General features: G+C 48.5%; 1 protein-coding gene across 1 annotated transcript; it reads left to right on the plus strand.

Annotated features, from left to right (window-relative positions):
• The first annotated feature begins 15,869 nt into the window (after positions 1 to 15,869).
• Positions 15,870 to 21,592, plus strand: CBLN4 (cerebellin 4 precursor). Its single transcript, XM_075527851.1, has 3 exons — positions 15,870 to 16,160; positions 19,112 to 19,228; positions 21,395 to 21,592. The coding sequence occupies exons 1-3, from the start codon at positions 15,870 to 15,872 to the stop codon at positions 21,590 to 21,592; spliced, it is 606 nt and encodes a 201-aa protein (XP_075383966.1).
• Positions 21,593 to 22,699: the final 1,107 nt, after the last annotated feature.

Here is a 22,699-nt window from a genome sequence, read left to right on the forward strand (position 1 = left end):
TGCACATATGTACTTCACTCTTTCAATTCCATTTTTCACAAACTTTTTAAGCTTACTCCTGTGTATATGTATACATATATGCACACATGTATTTATACATATATTTAATTTTTAATCACCACTTTAAAAAAAAAAAGAAAAGAGAAAGAACAGTGCATTTCCAACAGTCTCAGCAACATTTGAGTTTCATACCCTGGCTTAACTCATGCTAGGCACTAACTAAATATTGGCTGGATGGAGTATAAAACGAGGACCTTGAGGGCTTAGAACTTGAAATAAATCTACAATAAAAGCAGGACCCCCAACCTTAGAAGCCCCAAATGTCAATAACTCCATCCTCCAGGCTCTCTTGCAGCTAGGACTTTGATGTAGTTTCCACCAATGAGATGTACCACCCTAAGACTTTGATTCAGGAGGTTCTGACCCTAAATAGGAAAACAGAAGCAGGTGAGAACAAGGTAGCATATGTTGGAGCAGGAAAGTCAGAGGTGATCCGAGTGCTTCTTTGAGACTGAGGGCAATAGCTGAGCTGGACTTTCCATACAAGTCAAGCTTAGTGACTGTCCGAGTCAACAGAGTACGGGCAGGCGAGGTGGCTTTCAGTGAGCATATATTCTTCTCCAAGTAGCGCACCCTAATTTCCAGCAACGTTCTATTTAAAGCTATGGAGGACCTGCACTCTTGTAGAAGTCAGATGGGAAATAGCGTATCCTGAAGATACGCTCCTTAAAGACAGACCAAGTTCCAAAGATATTTCAAGCAGGCAGTCCTTTTGGATAGCTCCAAATTAACAACAGCAACAAACTAGTTGCCAGCCTCAAAAATGGAAGGGTTTCATCCCCCAAATCTGAACTTGTGACTTCTGTTGAAAAAATCCAGTATCTGACATTACTAGGTTCTTACACGTTTAATAGCAGCTGCTTACTGGAGAGGAGGCAAACACGCTCCACCTTTCTGTAGCCATCCCCTGCTGTGCTTGACCTCAGTATCCACAGGATGCTTATTTGTACGCCATGAAAACAGCCTCTGGTATTTGCATAGAAAAGGAGTTGCCTATGGGATGCTCAGTTGTCTGCAGGCTGTCATAGAAGATTAGAGGATAAGCTTTCAGGGGTGCCACCAGGACAAACACCCCAACTCTGCTGACAGCTCTGGGTCCAGCCAGACATGGTGATTGTGGTTTCCCAGTCACCGGTAATAGCTTTTTCCCATGTGCATGCTGGTGCTGGTCCCTGTCCCCACCTGTGCCACTTTCACAAGAAGGGATTCTGTGAGCTCCCCCACCTTACCAGCTTATAACTCAGGGTCTCTGTGGAAGGGTCCCCAGACACCAGGAGGAGGCAGCCCAAAAGAATAGTGCATCCTGCTCATGGTGATGGAAACATTTGGAAAAGGATAGGGGCAATGGTTGCCTAATGAGATGAATTTAATGTCATGGGATTGGTTATGGAAAAAGATGTTGAAATGGCACATTTTTGTTATCGATATACTTATCATGCCATGGAGGGGCAGTGAAAAAGAGACCCTCGACAAGATGGGTCGGCACTGTGGGCTCAAACGTAAGAACAATTGTGAAGATGGTGTAGGACCAGGTAGAGTTTTGTTCATGGGTCACTATGAGTCGGAACTGACTTGAGGGCAACAAATATGTATGTGCCTACACACACACACACACACACACACACACGGCTATTCATTGTCACTAATTGCCACTGAGTTGTTTCAAAGTCAAGGTGAGAGCCGAGCAGAATTTGGGTCTTCATGGTTGTGACCTTTCAGAGCAGGTCACCTGGCCTGCCGTCCAAGGCATCTTGAGGTGTCTTTGAACCGTCCACTGTTGGCACCACCAAGGAACATTCTCTCCCCGTTTCTCTCTTCCATTTTGCCATACAGTTTTGTACCACACATAGATAGGTACAGATATTTGTATGCTTTTCAACACCACTGCACAACAGGAAAGCAAAGAGAAAGAACGGTGCATTCCCACAGCAGCCTCGCCTAATTCCCACGAGGCACAAATCCCACTGGGCACTAATGAACCAGTGACTGTACGGAGTATAAAACTAGGACCTTGAGGGGGAAAATAATGGGAAGAGGATTTGAAAAGAAGAAAAGCAGAGTGAATGTGGGAAGGCAAGAGGGGAGAGCGTGGGATTGGGCCTCAAAGAGGACAGAGGCGGAGTGACTCATGCCTTCAAAGGCGTTTGCTCTAAAGCACAGCTCATCTGTTTCCTCATCCAGGTTGCTTTTCTTCTCTAGTTTTTGGCAAAGACACTACAAAGCCCATGCAGGACCCTGTGAAATTCCTTTTTTCCCCCCCGGTCAGAAAATATTGGACCTAGCCCAGAAGTGGTTCAGCTCAACCAATCGCCAAGACACCAGCTGCCTAAGTGATGAGTCGACCCATCCAAGAGGTAGTTATTTAGCCAACAGACAGATGGCGAAGGAAGTGAAGTCGGCTGGTGTGTTGTTTGTCATCCCGGAGGCTCTCTGCCAGCAGAGAGCACGAGAAGCCAACCGATTCAGAAGCCATGGCCCACTACCTTGGGTCTATTCCTGGAATCCTGCAGGTACCCAATTAGCAGGCAAAGGACAAAGCGGGCCGACTTTGTTTTACAGCCTAGCGCTAGCAGAGACAGCCTCCTAGCATTTGTGGTCAATAGGGAAGTGGCTGCACTGGGAGCGGGAGCCAGCAAACGGTCCTCATCCCCCAGCATGATAAACTGGAGATTAAGGGGCAGCTGGGAAAATGGGTGTCCAAGGGAAGGAAGGGCTACTTGCAGCTGTTCTTCCAGAAACGCATGAAATTCCTAAGAACAGAGTGTGGCTTGTGGTATAGCATAAAGGATTAGTGAGATTTAACAGAAAAAGTAAATTCATCTTCAAAACTGCCGTGGTTTACAAAGGCAAATGCGCTCAGCAAAGGAGCCAAAGTTAGCAGCTGTGCCTTGTCACTTGATTCCTTCCTTGGACAGAATTTGGACACGCCTGTCCTGGGTGTTGGGAATGCATGTAAGCAAGTCGGCCTTCATGGAGCTTATCCTGCATTGGAGACGATTGGCTGGTGGTGGCGCTGTTGAGTCGATTTTGATTCCTAGCCACATCATGTGACCAATGTAGAACTGCTCCACAGGGTTTCCTAGGTGTCATCTTTAGGAAAGTGGAAGCCATGTCATTCTCCTCCAGAGCAGATGGTGGGTTTGAACCTCAGACCTTTCTGAGCACTTGGCCTCTGTTTTATCAGGGATCCTTGGTAGGCAGATCCCACCCACTGCATTAGAGCCGATTCAGACTCACAGCGACCCTATAGGACAGAGTTGAACTGTGTGGTAGTTACATAACCTGGTGTCAATTTGAGAGGATTATGAGTGAAGGGGTGGAGTCTGGCCTGTCAATCAAGATATAACCATTGAGGCCCCTGTGTGGGTATCACCTTCTCCTGAGAATTCTGGGTACTCCTGTATTTCCTCCTTGGAGGCAGGAGAGACTCTCTCTGTTCACTCCCTGAGAGATGCTCTACTGACAAGATACATGGCATTACACTCTGGGAGCTGGAGAAGCCACATGGACCTACCCTGACACACCAGACATCTGGAGCCAGGGAAGCCATGTGGAGACCCCTGCCAGAGGTGAGATGCTTACACCACCACTGGATCCACAGGACTTCCAACCCACTGGCCTGTGATCCCCCTCCATTCAGCATCATTGTATGTATTTCCTGAGTCTGAAGAAGACTTTATAGATTGGTATCAGACATAGGGACTAATATTGGACTTATGGACTTGATCTGGACTGGGCTGGGATGTTTTCTCAATATTCAACTACTCGTGTATATAAACCTCTTTCCTATATACAAACAAATGTCTATGAATTTGTTTCTCTAGTCTACCCAGACTAAGACAAACTGCTTCCCAGAGTTTCTGAGACTATAAAGCTTTACAGGAGCAGAAAGCTTCATTTTCTCCCCTTGGATTGGCTGGTGGGCTTGAACTGACAGCCTTTCATTAGCAGCCCGATGCATAACTTTGAGTAGGAAGAAAACAAGACAAAGAACAAGATAAATGAATGTAAGCTTTCAGCTCTGGTAAGTGGTACACATAGGTCCTAATGGAATCAGATCACTTGTCATCTAAATGTGTATGTGTGTTGCTATTGTTGTTAGGGACCATTGAGTCAGTTCCAACTTATAGCGACCCTATGTATAACAGAAGGAAATACCACTCAGTCTTGTATTACCTCACAATTGTTATATTTGTCTTCTTTATTTAATGTTCAACTTTCACACGCATATGAGGTCATTGAGAATACCATGGCTTAGGTCAGGTGAACCTTAGACCTCAAAGTCATATGTATATAATAGCAGAGGTATCACATATAATACACCACATGTGTGTACATGTGTGTACATGTGTGTATGTATATATACACACACACACATACTAAAGGTACATGTCATCTCCCCCTCTTGATTTTATGGTCAGTAGCTTTTATTAACACAGTCCCTGAGTGGCACAAACTTGAATGCTCTTGACCTTGAACCAAAAGTTTGGATAACTGATTCCACCCAGAAGCACCACGAAAGAAAGGTTTGGTGATCTGTGTCTGGGAAATTGGCCATTAAAGACCATAAGGAGCCCAGGTGCTACTCCGACACACACAGGGCTTCTTAAGTTGGAATGGCCCCGACGTCCACTGATTTCGTTTGGTTTAACAACTATGAAAACTTCCATCGTCTCTCTGCTGTAGTTCATTCTCACTGGCCCTCTACGGACACTGATTGTCCTAGAAATAGTTTCCCCTGTGAGTGTAGTGCCATCAACTCACAAGAAACAGCATTCTAGAAGTCCTGACACTTTTGTGTCAACTTACCCAACACCCCACCAGATCTAGGGGCAAGTCAGACATGAAGAAGGGCACCTGGCAACCACCACACACAATTCTGCTGCTTACTAGCTCAGCCACCAAAGCCACTCTGGCCTCCGCTTCCTTATCTGTAAAGCGGAGTAATGAGACTGACCTTCCAGAAGGTCAGGGGCAATAAGGGCAAGAAGTTGCCCACAGTTGAATTTTCCCAGGCATGGAGCATGGTGGTAAAGTGGACACAACCAAATACTAATGGGTTAGCTGCACCAAGAACCAGTGCATAAAGGACAAATAACCTAAGTGGACTGGCCCTCCCGGACCCACTGGGGTTTCTCACCCTCAGTCTCAGATCACCAGGAGAGCTACCCAGTCTGTTGATCCTTGACTGTCCAAACATTCTGCGGAAGCTTTGGCTGAGCCTCCAAGGAAGGGGTTGGCTTGTGTTGAGGGGCCACGAGGTAGGACAATACTCCTTTTAAACACTACACACACCCTCAGCGATGAAAGACACACACAGAGGAGAGGCCGTGGGCCTCCGGAGGACCTGCGGTACAGCAGCTTTTGCTTCTGTCTCTTGTTCACTTGGGGCAGGTGCTCATTGAAGGGAAATTGACAAAAGTTACCTATTGGATTCCAGTCGTCTATTTTCTTTTCTTCCCCAACAGTTTCATTGGCAAGTAATTTACATGTCATATAATTCAATAGTTCAATCTTTCAGTCATGTCAAGGAGAATTGTAGCATCACTGCCACATCAATTTTAGAGCACCCCCCTCCCATGGTTGGGTCTCCTCTAGGATGAGTTATGCAATCACAATCCATTCTAGTGCTCCCTCCCTGCTCCCGCCATTATTTACTCCCCAAATCCCCCTAACAACCTCCCCCCATTCCCTATAACCCCCTGTATCAGTTATCCTCATTATGCATCCACTTCTCCTGTGCTTCACAGCTGGGAGACCCAACTGAAAACAATAAAAAACAAAATTGTGCTAAGGTGGAAAGGATCAGAACATAATAGTATACAGACAAAAATACAAATAACTCACGAGAAGGAAAAGATATCCCCAACAACATTCAAAAAGCCAGGGAAGAAATGTCTGTCATGGAACCAGTAAGAGATACTTGCACCCGGAGCAGATTCAGGTCTTGTCTGTAGCGTGGTCCACTGGCCGATATCAAGGTTGATCCAGCATAATCAGGATGACAGTGGTTTCTGCCTGCTAGTTAGGCTGCTCCAGACTTTGGCCTGCGGCTAGAGTGGATCTGCCAGTGACTCACTCTGACTAGATGCTCTGCGGATGGGTTTTCAAGTTCTTTCTTTTGCTTCCCGCAAAACACACGTGGTTAAACTCAGCAAAGCTAACAGTGTCTAGGGCTCTTCAGCTGCTGAAGAAATAGAGTACCAGCTCCTGAAGACACTTCCGTCTGGTGTTCAGCATTGCTGACAGCCCTCAGTACTTAGTGACTGCCATCTTTTTCTCCCATCTCTACCAGCCTTTCTGATTCTTCTGTCGTGGTGATGGCCATTTCTGCTCAGCTCTCCTTGACTTGGGATGGGCCCTGGTGCCAAAAGATCAGTGGTTTGAATCGACTTTGAGAGAAAGATGTGATTGGCTTCCATAAAAATGACAGGCTTGAAAACTGCAGTTCTATGCTGACTCAGAGAGTCAGAATCCACTTGATGTCACTAGGCTTGGCTCTTGATTGTCTATATAATTTCCACTTTCCTAATTCCATCTATTTCTGCTAAATGCTTTGTATTAGTCTGGGTATATTAGAGAAACAAATCCACAGAAACTCATATGTATGAGAGAATTTTATATAAAGGGTAAGTGCACATCAATAAAACATCCCAACCCAGTGCTGCCCAAGCCCACAAGTCCAACATTAACCCATTAACCCATATGTTCAACACCAATCCACAAAGTCCTCCTCCATCTCACAAAACAGACACAATGATGACAACTGCAGGAGGAAAGCCGAGTCAGTGAACGTGTAAGCATCTCAGCGCTGGTAGGGGTCTCCACACAGCTGCTCCAGCACCCGGGGCTGCATCGGAGTAGGTCCATATGGCTTCTCCTCAGGGATGTCTTACAAGAAGTGAGTCTTGTCAGCTAAAGCAGGGAACTGGCTAAGGCAGCTGCACCCTGGTCTGACCATCAGAAACAAGAGACCCGAGAACTAGAAAGGTAAGGTTCACTGAGCCATTTATCTCTCCGCCCTTCAATTAACCCCACATGTGTTTATCGGCCAGGTTGGCACAATAAACTAACTACCTCATGCTTCTTTCAGATACTCTGAGTGGCCAAACCCAGTGATTAAGAGAGTGGGGGAGAAATAAATAAAATGGAATTCTTTGTCCAGCCTCCGTATGAAGCTCACAGACCTACCTGGTGCCTTCATTTCCTTCAAGACCTTCAGCAATGCAGGCTGGTTGGAGATGAACTCACACCTGTCATAGCACTTGAGAAGTTGGGCATTCCCCCAGAACAGAAAACTTGGGCTTTGATGATTGCCTCTGTGCTAGAGTCCCAAACTTGGATTCCTTCTTGCATTGGGCACTGTGAGAATGGCGTGGGTGCAGTGCCTGACCTCCTCTGACTTCACAAGAGGGATGAAGAATCAAATTCAACATCAGTCCAAGGCGGGTCCTTATGAGGCAGATGTCAGATTTGCCTCATCTTTTACCTTCTTTACCAGTTCTGTCACCAACTATCCCTCTGTCAGCACTCTCTACTTCTTTGCTTCATTTGATCGCTCATTCAAATGACCACACAGAACTCATAGATACTACTCACAGGGGTGGGATTTGTTCAGGAACTTAACAGGAAGTTCAGGATCAGAAAGGCCCAGCATACAGTTCTTCCATCAATATAGCCTCTTAGCTATGCCTGCAGGCATGGCCCTTTCTTGTCTTCCTCCTCAAGGCTCCTTTGGCAAGTAACAAAGCTCTCTTAGTGCTGATGATAGATGCCCAGAGGGCATTCCATATCCCAAAGTTGCTCTGCTCCATGGGTCAGCAAACTCAGCTCCCCCAGTGAAGTGCCTGAAGGTAACCTACTCTGCAAGTGAGCCTCCTGCCTGAAAGCCCTCAACTTTCTCTTCCTCTTCCCAGCCAATGCCTGTCTTGTGCTCTCAGCACTGCTGCCTCTGCCGCTTATACTGCTGCACAGTCTCCTGCATAGAGGATGCTCAGCATGTGGGGATCCTGGGGTCCAAAGGGCACATTGCACTCTCAGCTCTTCCTTCTTCAGGACAGGGTAATCCCCCTGTTCCTACTTCTGAGATGGCTCCTTTTACACACAGCAGGAGGGCAAGACTGACCAATCACTAGTTAGTGTTTCCAGTTTCTACAATCACCATGAACCCTGTTAATAGTCACCCCCAACTGACTCACACGATCCTATCAGTGTCTCTCCCCATTTTCTCTTACCCAGATCCATCAAGGAAATAGAAAACACACCCAACTTCTGTGGCCATTGCCACGACCCTTCCCCCATCTCAGTCCTTTGATGGGAGTGACAATGAATCTAGTCAGAATCCCTGCACCACAGACAGGTTCTGTGCACCCCCTGCCGGCCAGCAGTTGCTGAGGCTTGGCCCACTGTGCTTTGGCTGCTAGGCCGGAGTCATTTGCAGAGCACACCAATGCATGACAATAATTGCTACCTTTTGTGAGCACCTCCCATATTAAGTCCTCCGCTTACAACAAGCTACAGACTGGCAACTATTTTAGGATTGTAATTTTCCTGGCTGAAGGTAGGTGTGTGACTTGTTCTGGGCCATAGAGCAGGTGAGAAGTGGAGCTGACTCTGTAACCGCGGGGCTAACCAGGTTCACACAGCCTGGCTGCGGCTGCTGGATGCAGCCAACAAGGTGCTGTGGGGGTGAGAGCACCTGGGTGCAAGTGACTAGCACAGACCCGCACTTCTTGGCCAGAGAATGTGTCCCCTGATCACTGTTACACTCAAGAGCCGGACCCTACACTCCAGGCACTCCTGATCCATGCAGCTAATGTGGCCAGGCTCCTATCTGTGCCCAACACTAAGACTTTTCTAGGCATTAAAAAAAAAAATTAAAAAAAAAAAAGACCAGAGGTGGTGGAGTGCAGTCTGTCTCATGGTGACCCGAGGTGAGTGGAACTGTGCTCTCTGGAGATGCAAATAAACATAGCACCACATTTTCCAATTCAGCATTCTTTCACACGTACAATTCTGGGGCACTGGTTCCTCTATCAGGCTGTACAATCATCACCAGTGTCCACTGCCAAAAGCCTCGTCTCCATAAGCAGAAACTCAATGCTTCCTAACCGATACACCCTACTCCCCACCACCCCCACTTCATCTTGCTCCAGGAAGCCACTCATCAATGTTGCACATCTTTGCTCTTTTGTGGTCGACTCCCTTCACTCGGCATCGTGTTTCCAATGGCTGATTCTCGGGGTAGAACACAGGGTCTCACTTCTTACTTGCTTTTAGGTGGGCTTGATTCCCCAGCCTTCCAGTGAGCAGCTGAAATGATTAGTTGCACTACCCAGAGACTGCCTAGGGACTAATCAACTCTAGCGATGGCAATGAGTGAGCCACTGTAGGACCATAAAAGGCTGAACTAGCCCTGGAATGTAATCACAAGATGTGATGTTACTCATGAACATTACCAGTTGTCATGGAGTTTTAAGTGTATTCAGGAGCCCTTGAATACATAGTGGGTTACAAGATGGGTTTCCACCTGCAAGGTTGGCAATTTAAAAACACCAACTGCTCTGTGGGAGAGAAAGAGGAGTCTTTCTACTCCTGAAAAGAGTTACAGTCTCAGAAACCCACAGGAGCAGGTCTACTCTGTTCTACAGGGCTTCTGTGAATCAGAATCGACTGAATGGCAGGGGATTTCAATGCTGGTTCCTTTTATCTCCAAACTTTAAGTTTGAATTATGAAAAAGTTCATGTGGTGGATTCCTATTGAATGATCCTCCCAGTACTCCAACCACAAGGACTGCTAACTACAAATTTGGTGGTTCAAACCCACCAATTGCTTCACAGAAGAAAGATGAGGCTATCTTTGTGATTAAGGACTCACTGTCTCAGAATCTTCATATACAGTCACTATGAGTCAGAGTTGACTCCGTGGCAGTGGATTTTAACCATGAGTCACAATGCGATCTAGGGTTCAGTGTGAAGGAAAAAAATCTTCACAACTTGACAAACAATATTATGATAAACAGATTAAAGTGGTCACGGATTTCATTTTTCTTGGATTCACAATCAATGCTCATGGAAACAGCAGTGAAGAAATCAAACAATATACTGGACAAGTCCCCCCCCCCCCCAAAAAAAAACACCTCTTCAAAGTATTAAAGAGCAAGGATGCCACTTTGAAGACGAGAGTGTACCTGACCCAGGTCATGATATTTTTAACAGCCTCATTCATATGCACGTGAACATTTACAATATGAGGAGGACTGCAGAAGAACTAGTGCATTTGAATTATGGTGTTGGCGAAGACTCCTGAAAGTACCACGGAGTATCATAAGAACAAACAATGCTTTATTGGAGGAAGTACAGCCAGACTCCCCCTTAGAAGTGAGGATGGCAAGACTTTGTCTCACATACTTTGGCCATGTCATCAGGAGGGACCAGTCCCTGGACATCATGCTTCCTGAAGTAGAGAGTCAGAGAAAAAGAGAAAGACCCTCTGCAGACGGCTTGCCACTGTGGCTGCCACAGGGAGCTCAAACAACAACTGTGAGGGTGGGGCAGGGCCAGGGCCAGGCGGTGTCTCATTCTGCTGTGCCCATGGTTGCCACGTGTCGGAACGGACTCAATGGCACCTCAGAACATCAGCAGCAGCAGCAGCAACAACAACAACAACAGCAAGCCTCTGCTATTCGTGAGATGTTGATAATCCCAGGAAAACAGAAATAAATCAATAACTTCAAAAAGCTGTGACAAGGGACAAACATAGGGCATTAGAGGAAGGTCACTAAGAGTCATTACAATCTGTCTGCAACCATGACCAAGACATTTTACAGCTTTAGATCTTGTTGGTCAATGTGATGATTGAATGAAACCATCTTAAACAATTTTTTTGACTTCTGAAATCAATCTTCAAAACAAAGCACTGCAATTCTTCCCCATGTTTGATCTACTTTTTGCATTAATCTCATCTTCAAATAAGTCAATAGTTTGGCCGACTGCAGAGGGAGCCATGAGGACGGACTCAGCACAGCACTAGATCTTTCCCGTCCGTCTATACTGGTTGTTCACAGCACCCTTTCTATGCAAACTGCTCACCTTTTCTCAGAGAATAATGCATGATTGTGTTGATGGCCACGACTATAGGGAGCGAAGGTAATTAAGTGACTCAGTGGACCTTAGCCTGTGTATGCTACAAACCTGGCAGCCAGTCTCTCCCCCACGCCCTCTCTGTTTTCCACCTCTCCACTGCTGATCTAAGTCGGTGCCCGATAGCTGATGTATGGGGTCTTCTTTTATTCAAGCACAGGATTATATTTAGGCAAAGTCTGAAAGCTGAATGCCTTGTGTGCTGAATACCTCCTTGTATATGTTTTCTTCAGAAACAGAAAACCCGTCATGGGTCTTTACGGTCTTGGGCTAACTTGAAACTCGTTGCAAGTCGTGGGATGTGTGGGATAACAGTCATTCAATTTACCAGCCTCAAGAGGAGGGTGCTGCTTTCCTATGCAAGACCAGTTCAGATTCTGACTTACTTTGAGGGTCCCCCCAACATAAGTTTGAAAGGAACTTGAACGTCATTGAAAACTCCATGTCCACTTCAGTTTTGCCTTTCCTCCTTTTATAGCCTCTCAGCCTACTCATGACCTTCCCATGGGTAGAAATTAGCAACTAGAGACTCATTTGTCACTCCCTGTCTCTCAGAAGGACCCAGCTTCCACAATGGACTCTGTCCCCAGTGGGTTGGCTTTCTCACTTCTTGTAACACTTTCCCTAAAACCCACTGCTGTTGAGCTGTTTCTAATTCATAGTGACCCTATAGGACAGAGAAGAATTGCTTCCTAGTGGTTTCAAGGCTGGAAATTTGTCTCCTGTAATTGGGACATGTTATTAGGAGAGACCAATATTTACATGTTTGGTAAAGTAGAACACTCACTGCCATAGAGTTGATTCTGACCCATAGCGACCCTATGGAACAGAGTAGAACTGCCCCTGTGGGTTTCCCAAAACAGGAAATCCTGATGGGAATAGAAAGCTTCAGTTGGTTCCCAAAGAACTACTTGTGGTTTCCAACTGCTGACCATGTGGCTAATAGGCTGATCTATTACCCACCAGGCCAGAAATGACTTTGGGAAAGTAGAGGTTCAACACAAAAAGAAGAAAACCCTCACTGAGACATATTAACACAGTGGCTGCAACATTGGCCTCAAGCATAATAACAATCGTGAGGATGGCACAGGACTGGGACAACAACAATCTTTATGAAAACAGATCACTGGTTCTTTTCCCCATAGAACAACTGGTAGGTTTGAATTACTGACCATCTGATTAGCAGCTAAGAACTAAACCACTGGCCTAAAAGGAACTCAAAAGCCAAACTCCCTGCCATCAAGTTGATTCTGATTTATAGTGACCCTATAGGACAGGGTAGAACCATCTGTGAGGTTTTCCAAAACAGTAACTCTTTAGGGAAATAGTAAGCCTTGTCTTTCTCCCATGGAGTGACTGGTGGTTTTGAACTTCTGACCTTATGGTTAGCATCCCAACTCGTAACCACTATGTCATCAGGGCTCCATGACCCCTTAATAGTAAGGCCAGTTCCAGAGACCAGTAAGACCATCACTATCAGGATCTAGTGATTCCTGGATGCCAAGCTGGTATCTCATTTGGATTCAGGAGAGAGAAAAATCTAACAGCTTCAGCTCATGAGGCAGAGTCAGGTCACACAAGTCATGTGCTTAAGGGGATGGAATGAATTGACCCTTTGAACTCAGAGAGCATCCATCCCTGTCTAACCAGCTGTGGGGTCAAAAGCAGACAGAACCATGTGGCTCACAATATTACATGGATTCTGTTAGAAGGAGTCTATAAAAATGTCTCACATCCTCAAAACATCCAACATAGAGGAAATGCCCCTTTGTAGGAGCACATGCTCCATCCCCAATCACACAGAATGCTCTCATTAGTTAGGACTAATGAAACGCCTGCAGGCTTCCCCAAGAGAGATTCCCTTAATCCAGTTTATACTAGGAGGTGAATGACGGCCAAGCACATTCTATCTGGAAGCATTCCTTCCCTCCACAATCAATTGTTGAGTCCCAGGTAGGAGCACTCAGCTAGGTTTGTGGGCAAGGGGTGGCTACAAAATGAGTCCTTTGGGTGAAGGACAAAGGAAGGATGCAGGGAGGAGTTTTGTTAAGTCAGTTCTAACAGGAAAAAAGATGCCTGGGAAGAAAAGGATGCCCAGCGGATACCTGGAGGTTGGTGGGACAAACAGGAACCCTGGTGGCGCTGTTGGGTAAGTCTTGGGTCTTCCTTTCAAACCCACCAGCTGCTCCTTGGGAGAGACATGATGCTGTCTGACCCTGTGAAGATTTACAATCTTGGGAACCCTTAGTAGGGTCGCTATGAGTCAGAATGGACATGATGACAGCGAGTGAGTGGGCAATCGAGCGGACGAGTGGACAGGTTTTTTTCTCAAGGTCCTCTTGGTCCAGACGTTAGTTACGGATGAAAAGGCAGAGGGCCGAGTAGCCTTTCTGTGGAGGTGAGGGTGCTGTTCCCAGGGCACTGGTCCCCCACTGCTCTGCAGTAGTCTAGTATTACCTGAAGGCTGGAGTTGACAGCCAACCTGTGACAAATAATGTGGCAGGGGCTGGTGGTCTGTCAATTAGGGCTGAGGCTGGTCCCATACTGCCAAGCCTGGAGCCCCGGGGGGCCAGATATCACCTCTTTAATGGCTGGGTTATTGGGAGGTGGGAGGGGAGATAACCGACCAGTAGGAACACCTCCTCCTTTGACAATTAGAACGTCATTGATTGTCTTGATGCAATCCCTGACCCTTTCTTTGGGGCGAGGAGCCGACTGGAGTCAGAGCTGGCTTTTCTGGTGGAGGGTCTGGGGTGGCTCCCCCCAGCCCCCATGCAGGAAGGACAGGGAGCCAAGCCCCAGAGAATTCCACGACTATCCCTCCAATTTATACTTACTCTGCAACTTCCAGGATCCTTTCCTCTGCACCAGGCAGGGGCTGGCGGATGGGGGTGCTGCGGGAATTAAAGACACAGCACCTGCCCTCTGGCAGTGTGGAGTGACATGACCCCCAAATCACAGAACTGCAGAGCCGATCGATCAGGGTCTCCGCTGAGATCCGCTCTCAGAGGGTGTAGGCGACTTGGACAAGTTCACGCAGAGATCCAGAGCAGAGATAAGCCCTTACCTACCCGCTAGGGCACAGCGGATGCTACGTCTTGCCAATCAGAGGACAAGGTGGGAGCGGTGGCATAAGGAGGCAGTGGAGCTTAGGAGAGGGACAGCGGTGCTCTATACTCAGGAGAGGGGCTGGCGTTTTGGGGGCAGTGCGGTTTCTTAGGACCTATTCTTGTGAGTTCACTGTCTCCACTTTTTTCTTTCTTTCTTTCATTTTTTTCCCCCCTGGCTTTGCCTGGGGTGGATTCAGACAGTAGGTGGAGAGATGCGCCGCTGCGGCTTCCTCATCTTCTCTTAGCCAAACAGAAGCCTTCCGAAACCTCCTCCTCGCGGGCCCACTGGCTTCCACCCGTCCCGAGGCTTCCCTGAGCTCGCCAGGCCCGAGAACCCAGTGGGGCGGGCTCGGGGCCCTGCGGGCTCCCAGACTCCAGACAGCACGCCGCGGGGTCGTCTCCCCTCATCCTCCGCCCTGAGGGCGCTGGGCGGCCCGTGCCGGTGCTGGGGACTGGGGAGACACGCAGGCCGTCCCCGTCGCTGGCTCCCACCCAGGAGGGGACGCACGGGCGCGGAGCCAGCCAAGCACAGGGCTGGGAGCGCCTCGCTGGACAGCACCCTCCGCTGAGCGCGCCTTGGGGCGCCGCGGGGCTTCCGAGCTCGCCAGCCACCTAGCCAGCCAGCCATGGCGCGCGCCCAGCCTTCTCCGGGTTGGTGACGTCTCGGGCGGGAGCGGCTGCGCTGGGGTCACCGGCGCTTCTCCTTCTCCCTGGAGCCAGCGGGCCGAGCAGTGGGCAGAGCCGGCAGCCGCCGCGCTCCTATAAATAGCGGTCGTGTGCCCGCTCGCGCTCCCCGGCGGCGCGAGGAGAAAGTTGTGCGCAGGGACCCAGACGCGCGGCGGAGCAGTGGGAGCCCCTCCGGCGGAGCCGCCAGCGCCCAGCGTCCTGGACCGGAGCCCGCGGATCGGCGCAGCCTGTGCGGAGACCCAGCGAGCCGCGGTTAAGTCCGAGCGACGCCCGGGTTCCGGGCATCGTCGATCCAGCCAAAGTGGGAGTCGCTCGCTCGCGGGGAACACGGCCTCCCGTTCTTCGCCGTCCGAGGACACCTGCCCGTGGGGTGGGATCCGCTTCTGCCGCCAGCCAGCCCGGCCCGGCCCGCCGCCCGCCCCCGCGGAGCTCCGCTTTTCCTCCGCGCTCCTCCAGGCTCTGAGCAAGCGTCACCTGGGCGGGCAGGGGGTTGGGTTTGGGGGGAGGAGGGCGGCGAGAATTTATTGTCTTCCCTTTCTCTTTTCCTGATCGGTCTGCATGCGAGGGTCTGGTGACTTTTAGATGTTTGGGAACCAGGGAGGGTGCAGGGGCCCGCGGGAGGGCTGATCCTTGGGCGGAGGAAGGTGTCGTAGGGGCTTCTGCATGCGCTCCTTAAAGGACAAAGGTAGCCGAGCCAGCGCGCCAGCGAAGCCAGACTTGGACTGGAAACCACAGAACCGCGGGAAGTGCGCGCGCCGCCGCCGCCGTGCCTGCGGCGCTGTCCCTCTAGCCGCCGGCCGCCGCCCGAGCTCAGGGGTCCGCGGCCAGCGGGCAGCGCGGGCGAGAGGGAGCGCCAGCCGCCGGCTCACCATGGGCGCCGGGCGCCGGGCGCTGTCCGCGGGGCTGACCCTGCTGCTGGTGCTCACGGTGCCAGGGCAGCCGGTGTGGGCACAGAACGACACGGAGCCCATCGTCCTGGAGGGCAAATGCCTGGTGGTGTGCGACTCCAACCCGGCCACGGACTCCAAGGGCTCTTCGTCCTCGCCGCTGGGCATCTCGGTCCGGGCGGCCAACTCCAAGGTGGCCTTCTCGGCCGTGCGGAGCACCAACCACGAGCCGTCGGAGATGAGCAACAAGACCAGGATCATTTACTTCGATCAGGTCAGACTTCCAGAGGAGCAGGGCTCTGGGGAGGTTGGGGAGGGGGCGGCGTCCAAGGGGTTGCTGGCACCTGGCTACCTCCTGAGGCTCCACTGGTCCTTTTAAGATATTAGGGGTCTTGTAGCCACTCACCTCCCCAGCTTATCTGGGTGGTCTCAAACTTCCCATAACGCTTTCCTCCTAACTCCCTCCTGGGCTCTCAGGAGACACTGCCAGGAGGTCCAGGGAGGCCCCAAGCATGAGCCTGGCAGAGGGAGCACAGGACAAGTTTTACAGCAACAGGTCCCCTGAGCTGATGAAATCTAGTCCCAAGGTCTGGCAGCCTCTGGGCCAGAGCATGGCCACTTGACCCAGACTTCTCAGGTGCCGCTCAGAGGATCCCCAGTGTACCCTCAGGGCTGCCTGATCAATGTTCCAGCTGCTTCCCCAGGGGGAGAAGCTCTCCACCAAGCTGCAGGTACCCCGCAGAGGTTGAAAGGGGTGGCTGTGGGTCAGATTCCTCCCCCCTCCCCCCCTGCCCCCTTTCTGCCCTGGCCCAGGTGTCCAGGTACTTGGAGAAAAGTTGCTGAGCATGAGGAAGGGAGAGGGACTGGGCAACTGAGGGGAGCTCCCCTAGGGATCCTCAGGGCATTGCTTCTGGGTTCCTGCACTGCTCTTCTCCAGGACACTCCCGAGGTGCTGGGGGGATGCAGGGCTTTGGGGATGCCCACAGGGACTCCGGAGGAACTGATGGAAGCAGGTTCTCCTGTCGCAGACCGGGAGCTCTCTGGGAATCTGACCTGAGGTAAAACCCTGTAATACCAGCTTTGCAGTTAGTCAGGATTCTTCAGGAGCAGGAAGAGAGGGCAGGGGTGCTGCCTTCAGCCTGGACAGCACCTGGGGCCTTTTAAAAATCGCTAAGTCACAGGTCTCCCTTGTAGGGGAACCCCATGTGCAGGAGTAGGGGTTGTGTGCTGTCCCATGATACGCCTGGCCAGGGATGAAGTAGCTTTTGCATCCCTTGTTACTGCACCCCTCCAGCTGGCCAAAGACAGAGAAAGCCTCTCTGGGGTTTGCTACTGGACTGCCTTCACTGTAAAAGGATCGGCGCCCCTTGGGGTGTTTGGTGCAGTATTTTCCATCTCGCTAGAAAGGAAGGCCACCAGCATGGCTGGCTGGTCTATGTTCAGATGCACTAATTAGATGCAGGAATACACGGGGCGCTGGCCCGGCCTCTCCCTGGGGGAGGGGGGCACTTGTTTCAATGACCTTTCTGTGGATTAGAAGAGATGGGGTTGTTCTTCTGATTTGGGAGCTATGCATCTTAGAGCAAACCAGACACATTTCCTTATAACTCCCCAATGTGCCTGGATGCGCTAATTGCAGCGTAGAGTCAACATCCAGCCTGATGTGTCTTCAGCACTAATCAGCCATTTCCATTATTGCTAATGAGTTATGCTGCTTGTGTGTGAGTCAGGAAATCCCTGCTAAGCACCTCAAATGATTTTAAATGTGCTTGAAAAAAAATCCCCCTTAAAGCCTCTCAGCAGGGCTACTTGCCCAGCTGGTAACTGGTTGTTGAAAGACCATTGATCATCAGCTCAGAGAAAAGTCATGAGATGCTTCTTTGAGAAAAGTCGAGATCTAGGAATAAAATTGTACACACCCATGTGCGTGGGGCATTGAGCCTGTAGTTAAGGCGTGGTGCTGTCTGCTACACCTCCCTCACTTTCACCTGTATCTCCTGTTTTGCTCAGATGTAATCATACTTTTATTTAATTTTTTTAGGGCGTTATGCAAGATGCTTGGAAAGGTATTAAGGAGGGCCAGAACACTGTGTTTAGAAGAGATTGTAGCAGATGCTTTCGGGGCATGGGAGACTTATTTCTATAGAGATATCGGATTATCTTTGGATGTCATATATAGATTTTTTATCAGAGGAATATGAAATCCCTAGCTATTTTATGCATCTCCTCTGAACACACATTTCCCCTTTGCTCTTCAGGAAGGGACAGAGTTATCTGAGATTTGAAAACGGAGCTTAAGTGGCCACTTCTCGAAATAGAGCATTGGTTTCATAACGAGTAGAGCCAGGCTGGATATCCTGGAATTCAGGATGTGTGGTTGCTTTCTTGGGCATCAGTGCCTTATAGGACTCCACCACCCCATTCCTCGTTTTGACCCTTCAACTTTAATAACGAGCACGTGATTGATAGAAAGCGCCTGGAAAACACTGGCAGGGACTTGAGAAAACCACCTGTTTTACAGGCTGCTCTTATCGGCGCTCACCTCTGGCAGTCTATCAAAATTGGGTCATTGCCAGAATATTATAATTAAAGTCTAGGTGGCATAGAACTGGGGGTAGGGAGAAATGGCCATGGCATCTTTGGAGAGGGTTGGCAGATACCCAAGGAGGTCAGGCATTCAGATCACTTTGTGCACCAGCTGATCAGTCCTGGATTATGTCACACGGCGGAAGGGTGGGGGTGGGCTCTGCCTCTGTGATGTGTCCAGGACCGACTGCAGAGAGTGCATGGATGCCGATTGGCTGGCATGGAAATGTCACGTGTGGACAGTGCGAAGGGTTGCAGATGGTGGGAACGTAAATATATGGCAGAAGCCTCTGAGCTGACTCTCAAGGTAAAGTTGTAGTTCTGAACCTTCATACAACACCTAGATGTTCCCACCACCATCGGGCCTTGCGGAAATTGAGGTATGAATTCAAGGAAGCATTTTGTTATTATTTTTTTCTGGGCATTTAGAGGGCAGAAGAATAGTCCAATACACAAACCCATTTCCAACAAAGAGGAGAAGACGGAGCTAGATGTTTTATTCTCGATGAATTCTTAAGCTGGTGTGGCTAGGCAAGGCAGAAACAAAGGAAAGAGGAAGGAGGGAGGAAGGAAAGATTTGGTTTGCTTACAGAGAGAACATTGTCCTGATTTACTGTGGTCTGCGATTTTTATTTGTAGATCCTGGTGAATGTGGGTAATTTTTTCACACTGGAGTCAGTCTTTGTGGCACCAAGGAAAGGAATATACAGCTTCAGCTTCCACGTCATTAAAGTCTACCAGAGCCAGACCATCCAGGTATGTGTCTGACTCCTCCTCCTCCATCCTCACACACGGTGCTCACCTGCAGTGGCATTTGCATGGCAAGTAGAATCATGGGCTCTATGGTTTCTTTTCAAACAGATACATTTCCAAAAATTTCCCCCTCATAACCTTGATTAATGTGTGTGACCCAAAGCTTACAGCAAAAGAACCACTTGACATTCGTACCTTAATCATAACAAGACATTTAAAAAACATGGTTTAGTCCAAGTTTGGTGACACAAATCTTTTTGTACAGACACATTTTCATTCCATGTGTATGGGGGAAAAACGAGTTTAAGCTTGTAAGGCAAACAATGGTGAGACTAGCAGGATTTTATACAAATATATACTAAATAAATACAATAACTGATATCAGTGTTTCAAACCCTGAGATGAAATTAACCATTAAGAAGAAACATTTGAAGGAATGAATAGTCAATAAGCTTTGGAGAAAGCACGTGCTGTGCTACTCCTGTAAGTAGATTACTTTCAGTTATTGTGATCTGGTGAATTCTGATCACTTGCAATTCCACAGTGAATACTTACATAGCTTGTGTTGTACTTCTCATGCCCTAACCATGACCTGTAATGTAAAGGGCAACCATAGGCCTAGTCTCCACACAATTTAATTATATGAATCCCAGTCGCTAATTACAACACCCATATGTGGGTATGGAATTCAAGGAAACTTTTTTTCATCATCTGCTCAAGACTTAGATAGTATGTCATGCCCATGCCAAGAAGAGACCACACACTCATCTACCACTCTTGCATATTCTAGAGCATGGATACATCGATCAGCCTCAAGGGTAATTAATTCAACGTCACTTTCTTCCCTCCATTTTATTAGGAGCTAATATATATCATATCATTTCATAGTTCAATCACATCAAGCAGTATTGTACAACTGCTACCACCATCAGTGTCCAAAGATTCCCTTGTCTCTTGAACTCCTTGATCAATATCACGTTCATCCTATATCTAGGGAATGCATTCACTTCCATGCAAGACCGTTTCTCAACTTGTGTCCTGTTTCACATCAACCTTATGATGCAGAGAGGCAAACACAAATTTTGAGTTGAGCATTTGCTACATGCAAGATACTAAAATCTCCAGCAGCAGTGGCGAATATTATTTCTAATGCATATTTCTTTCTTTTTATTTTTTGAGTTACAACATAATTTTATTGGGGGCTCATACAGCTTTTATCACAATCCATCCATCCACCCATTGTGCCCAGCACATTTGCTAATGCACATTTCTTATCAGAAAAAACTATAAAAGAAATCCCAGCACATGAGCGTGTGCACGTGCATGTGCGCACACACGCACCTCCCCCATCCTCCCAACCCCTACTTCTTCAAAGCCATCAAGTGAATTACGACTCACAGCTGCCCTGGAGGACAGAGAAGAACTATTCCCAAGGGGTTCTGACAAGGTAAATTTCTATAGGGGCAGGCATCAGCCATAGTCTCTTGCAGAGCGGACTGGTGGATTTGACCTGCTGACCTTGAAGTTAGCACACAACTCAAAACCCACTGGACCACCAGGACTTCAATACCACCACCACCACCACCACCACCACCACCACCACCACACACACACACACACACACACACACACACACACACACACACACACCACCCCCATTCATTCAAATAATCTCTCAGGGGGAGGCATGTCACTGCTTCCCAGGAACCTGCAAGGAGCTTGGCGCCGGGCTTCATAGTTTGGGGTTTATCGGGTTAGTGGGCGCTGACTCGCTTTGTATCTGCACCCTGGAAACACAGGCTGGCTGCACTCTTGAAGGCAGCCGTAGCATGCAAGAGGTAAATACAGGAGTACGCTTAACTTATGTGCCGAACGGACACCAATCTTCCCACGGGAAGGCCGTGCTCTGTGGATTGTATTCTTTTGTAAACATGTAAAGACCTTCCTATGGGAGACATTGAAAATAAAATAAAATAACCCCCAAAACAAAAGCCCAACCAGCTCAGCTGGCATGCTAAGTACAGACAACACAGCTAGCTAATAGGAAAGGGTAGAGATGTGGCCCACAAACACTTCTTGAGCTCGGGTCTAGCCTGCTCAGGTGTGCCCCATCATCCACACACAGCCCTCCCTTCCGGCGGAACTCACCACCGACTCTTTCCCCTGTAGGTGAACCTGATGCTGAATGGTAAGCCAGTCATATCTGCCTTCGCTGGGGATAAGGATGTAACTCGTGAAGCGGCCACGAACGGAGTCCTACTCTACCTGGATAAGGAGGACAAGGTTTACCTGAAACTGGAGAAAGGGAATTTGGTTGGAGGCTGGCAGTATTCCACCTTCTCTGGCTTCCTGGTGTTTCCCCTATAGGACTCGGTTTCTCCATTGTCATGATACAGATGAGGAGCAGCCTGCCCTGAGCTATCTGAAGACCATGGTTTTTGATTTTTTTTTCCCCATCACCAGACGACTTTCCCCGCCCGCCCCTACCTTTGCCTCCCCCACCCCCTTGGTTTCTCATGGGTGAACATGGATTCTCATTAAGGATTCCAGGCCTGTCTGAACCTGTCCCGAGCTTCACAAATGATTTGTGTGTGCGTGTCCGTCTCTTTGGGTTTGGACTCCGGGCAGACATTCCCTTGATCTATGCTTATGTGTTAACCCGTCACAAGCTGTCTGCGAGGTTTATTTTCAACTTTCGTCTCCTGGAATCACTGAATTTGTGGCTGGTACGGGGTTTGCCTTCCTTCTTTCTCAAAGACTTGGCAACCGGCTCTAAGCATTAGAGAGCCCTCTGAGCTCCGGCTTCAGTCGATGGTTCGTGTGTTATTGCCAAAGAACTGTATGCTGTGTTGATCTATTGGCTCCATTTGTTTCTGTTCCCTCGGAGTTGGTTGGTTTGGTTCTCTTGAAGTATCTGGGAATTGCTCTTCCCTGCTGGGTCTTATGTCTTCTCAATGTATCGGGGCAATGAATGGCTTGCTCGCAAATTCCCTTTGAAATCGCCAACATGACTTCCCTTAAAAAGAAAAAGGAAAAAAAAAAAGAATGCTTCATAGTTGTATTTTAATTATATATGTGAAAGAGTCATATTTTCCAAATTATATTTTCTAATAGGAAGAATAGATCATAATTCTGACAAGGAGAAAGTTGCTTACCCAAGTTCTAAGTGCTCAGTCTCCAAACCTTGGCAAAAAAGCTCTCCTCCGTGGGAAATCTCCGACTTTATTGCTCAACTTTAATTAACATGATTGATAATAACCACTTTATTAAAAACCTAAGGGATTCCCCCCCGCCCCCCTCAGACGTGGCCACTTTATTAACTGGAGATGGGATGCCCTTGTTTTTAATTATACCTATTTTTCAAACCTTCCGTCTGTTGTGTTTGAAGTATCATCTGGTTTTGCCTTAACTCCTCAAATTGTATATATTTATTTGGCTAGCTAATAGTCAATCCAAATATCCCATGTTGAAACT

Source organism: Tenrec ecaudatus, chromosome 12 (genome assembly GCF_050624435.1).
Source record: "Tenrec ecaudatus isolate mTenEca1 chromosome 12, mTenEca1.hap1, whole genome shotgun sequence".
Taxonomy (NCBI): Eukaryota; Metazoa; Chordata; class Mammalia; order Afrosoricida; family Tenrecidae; genus Tenrec; species Tenrec ecaudatus.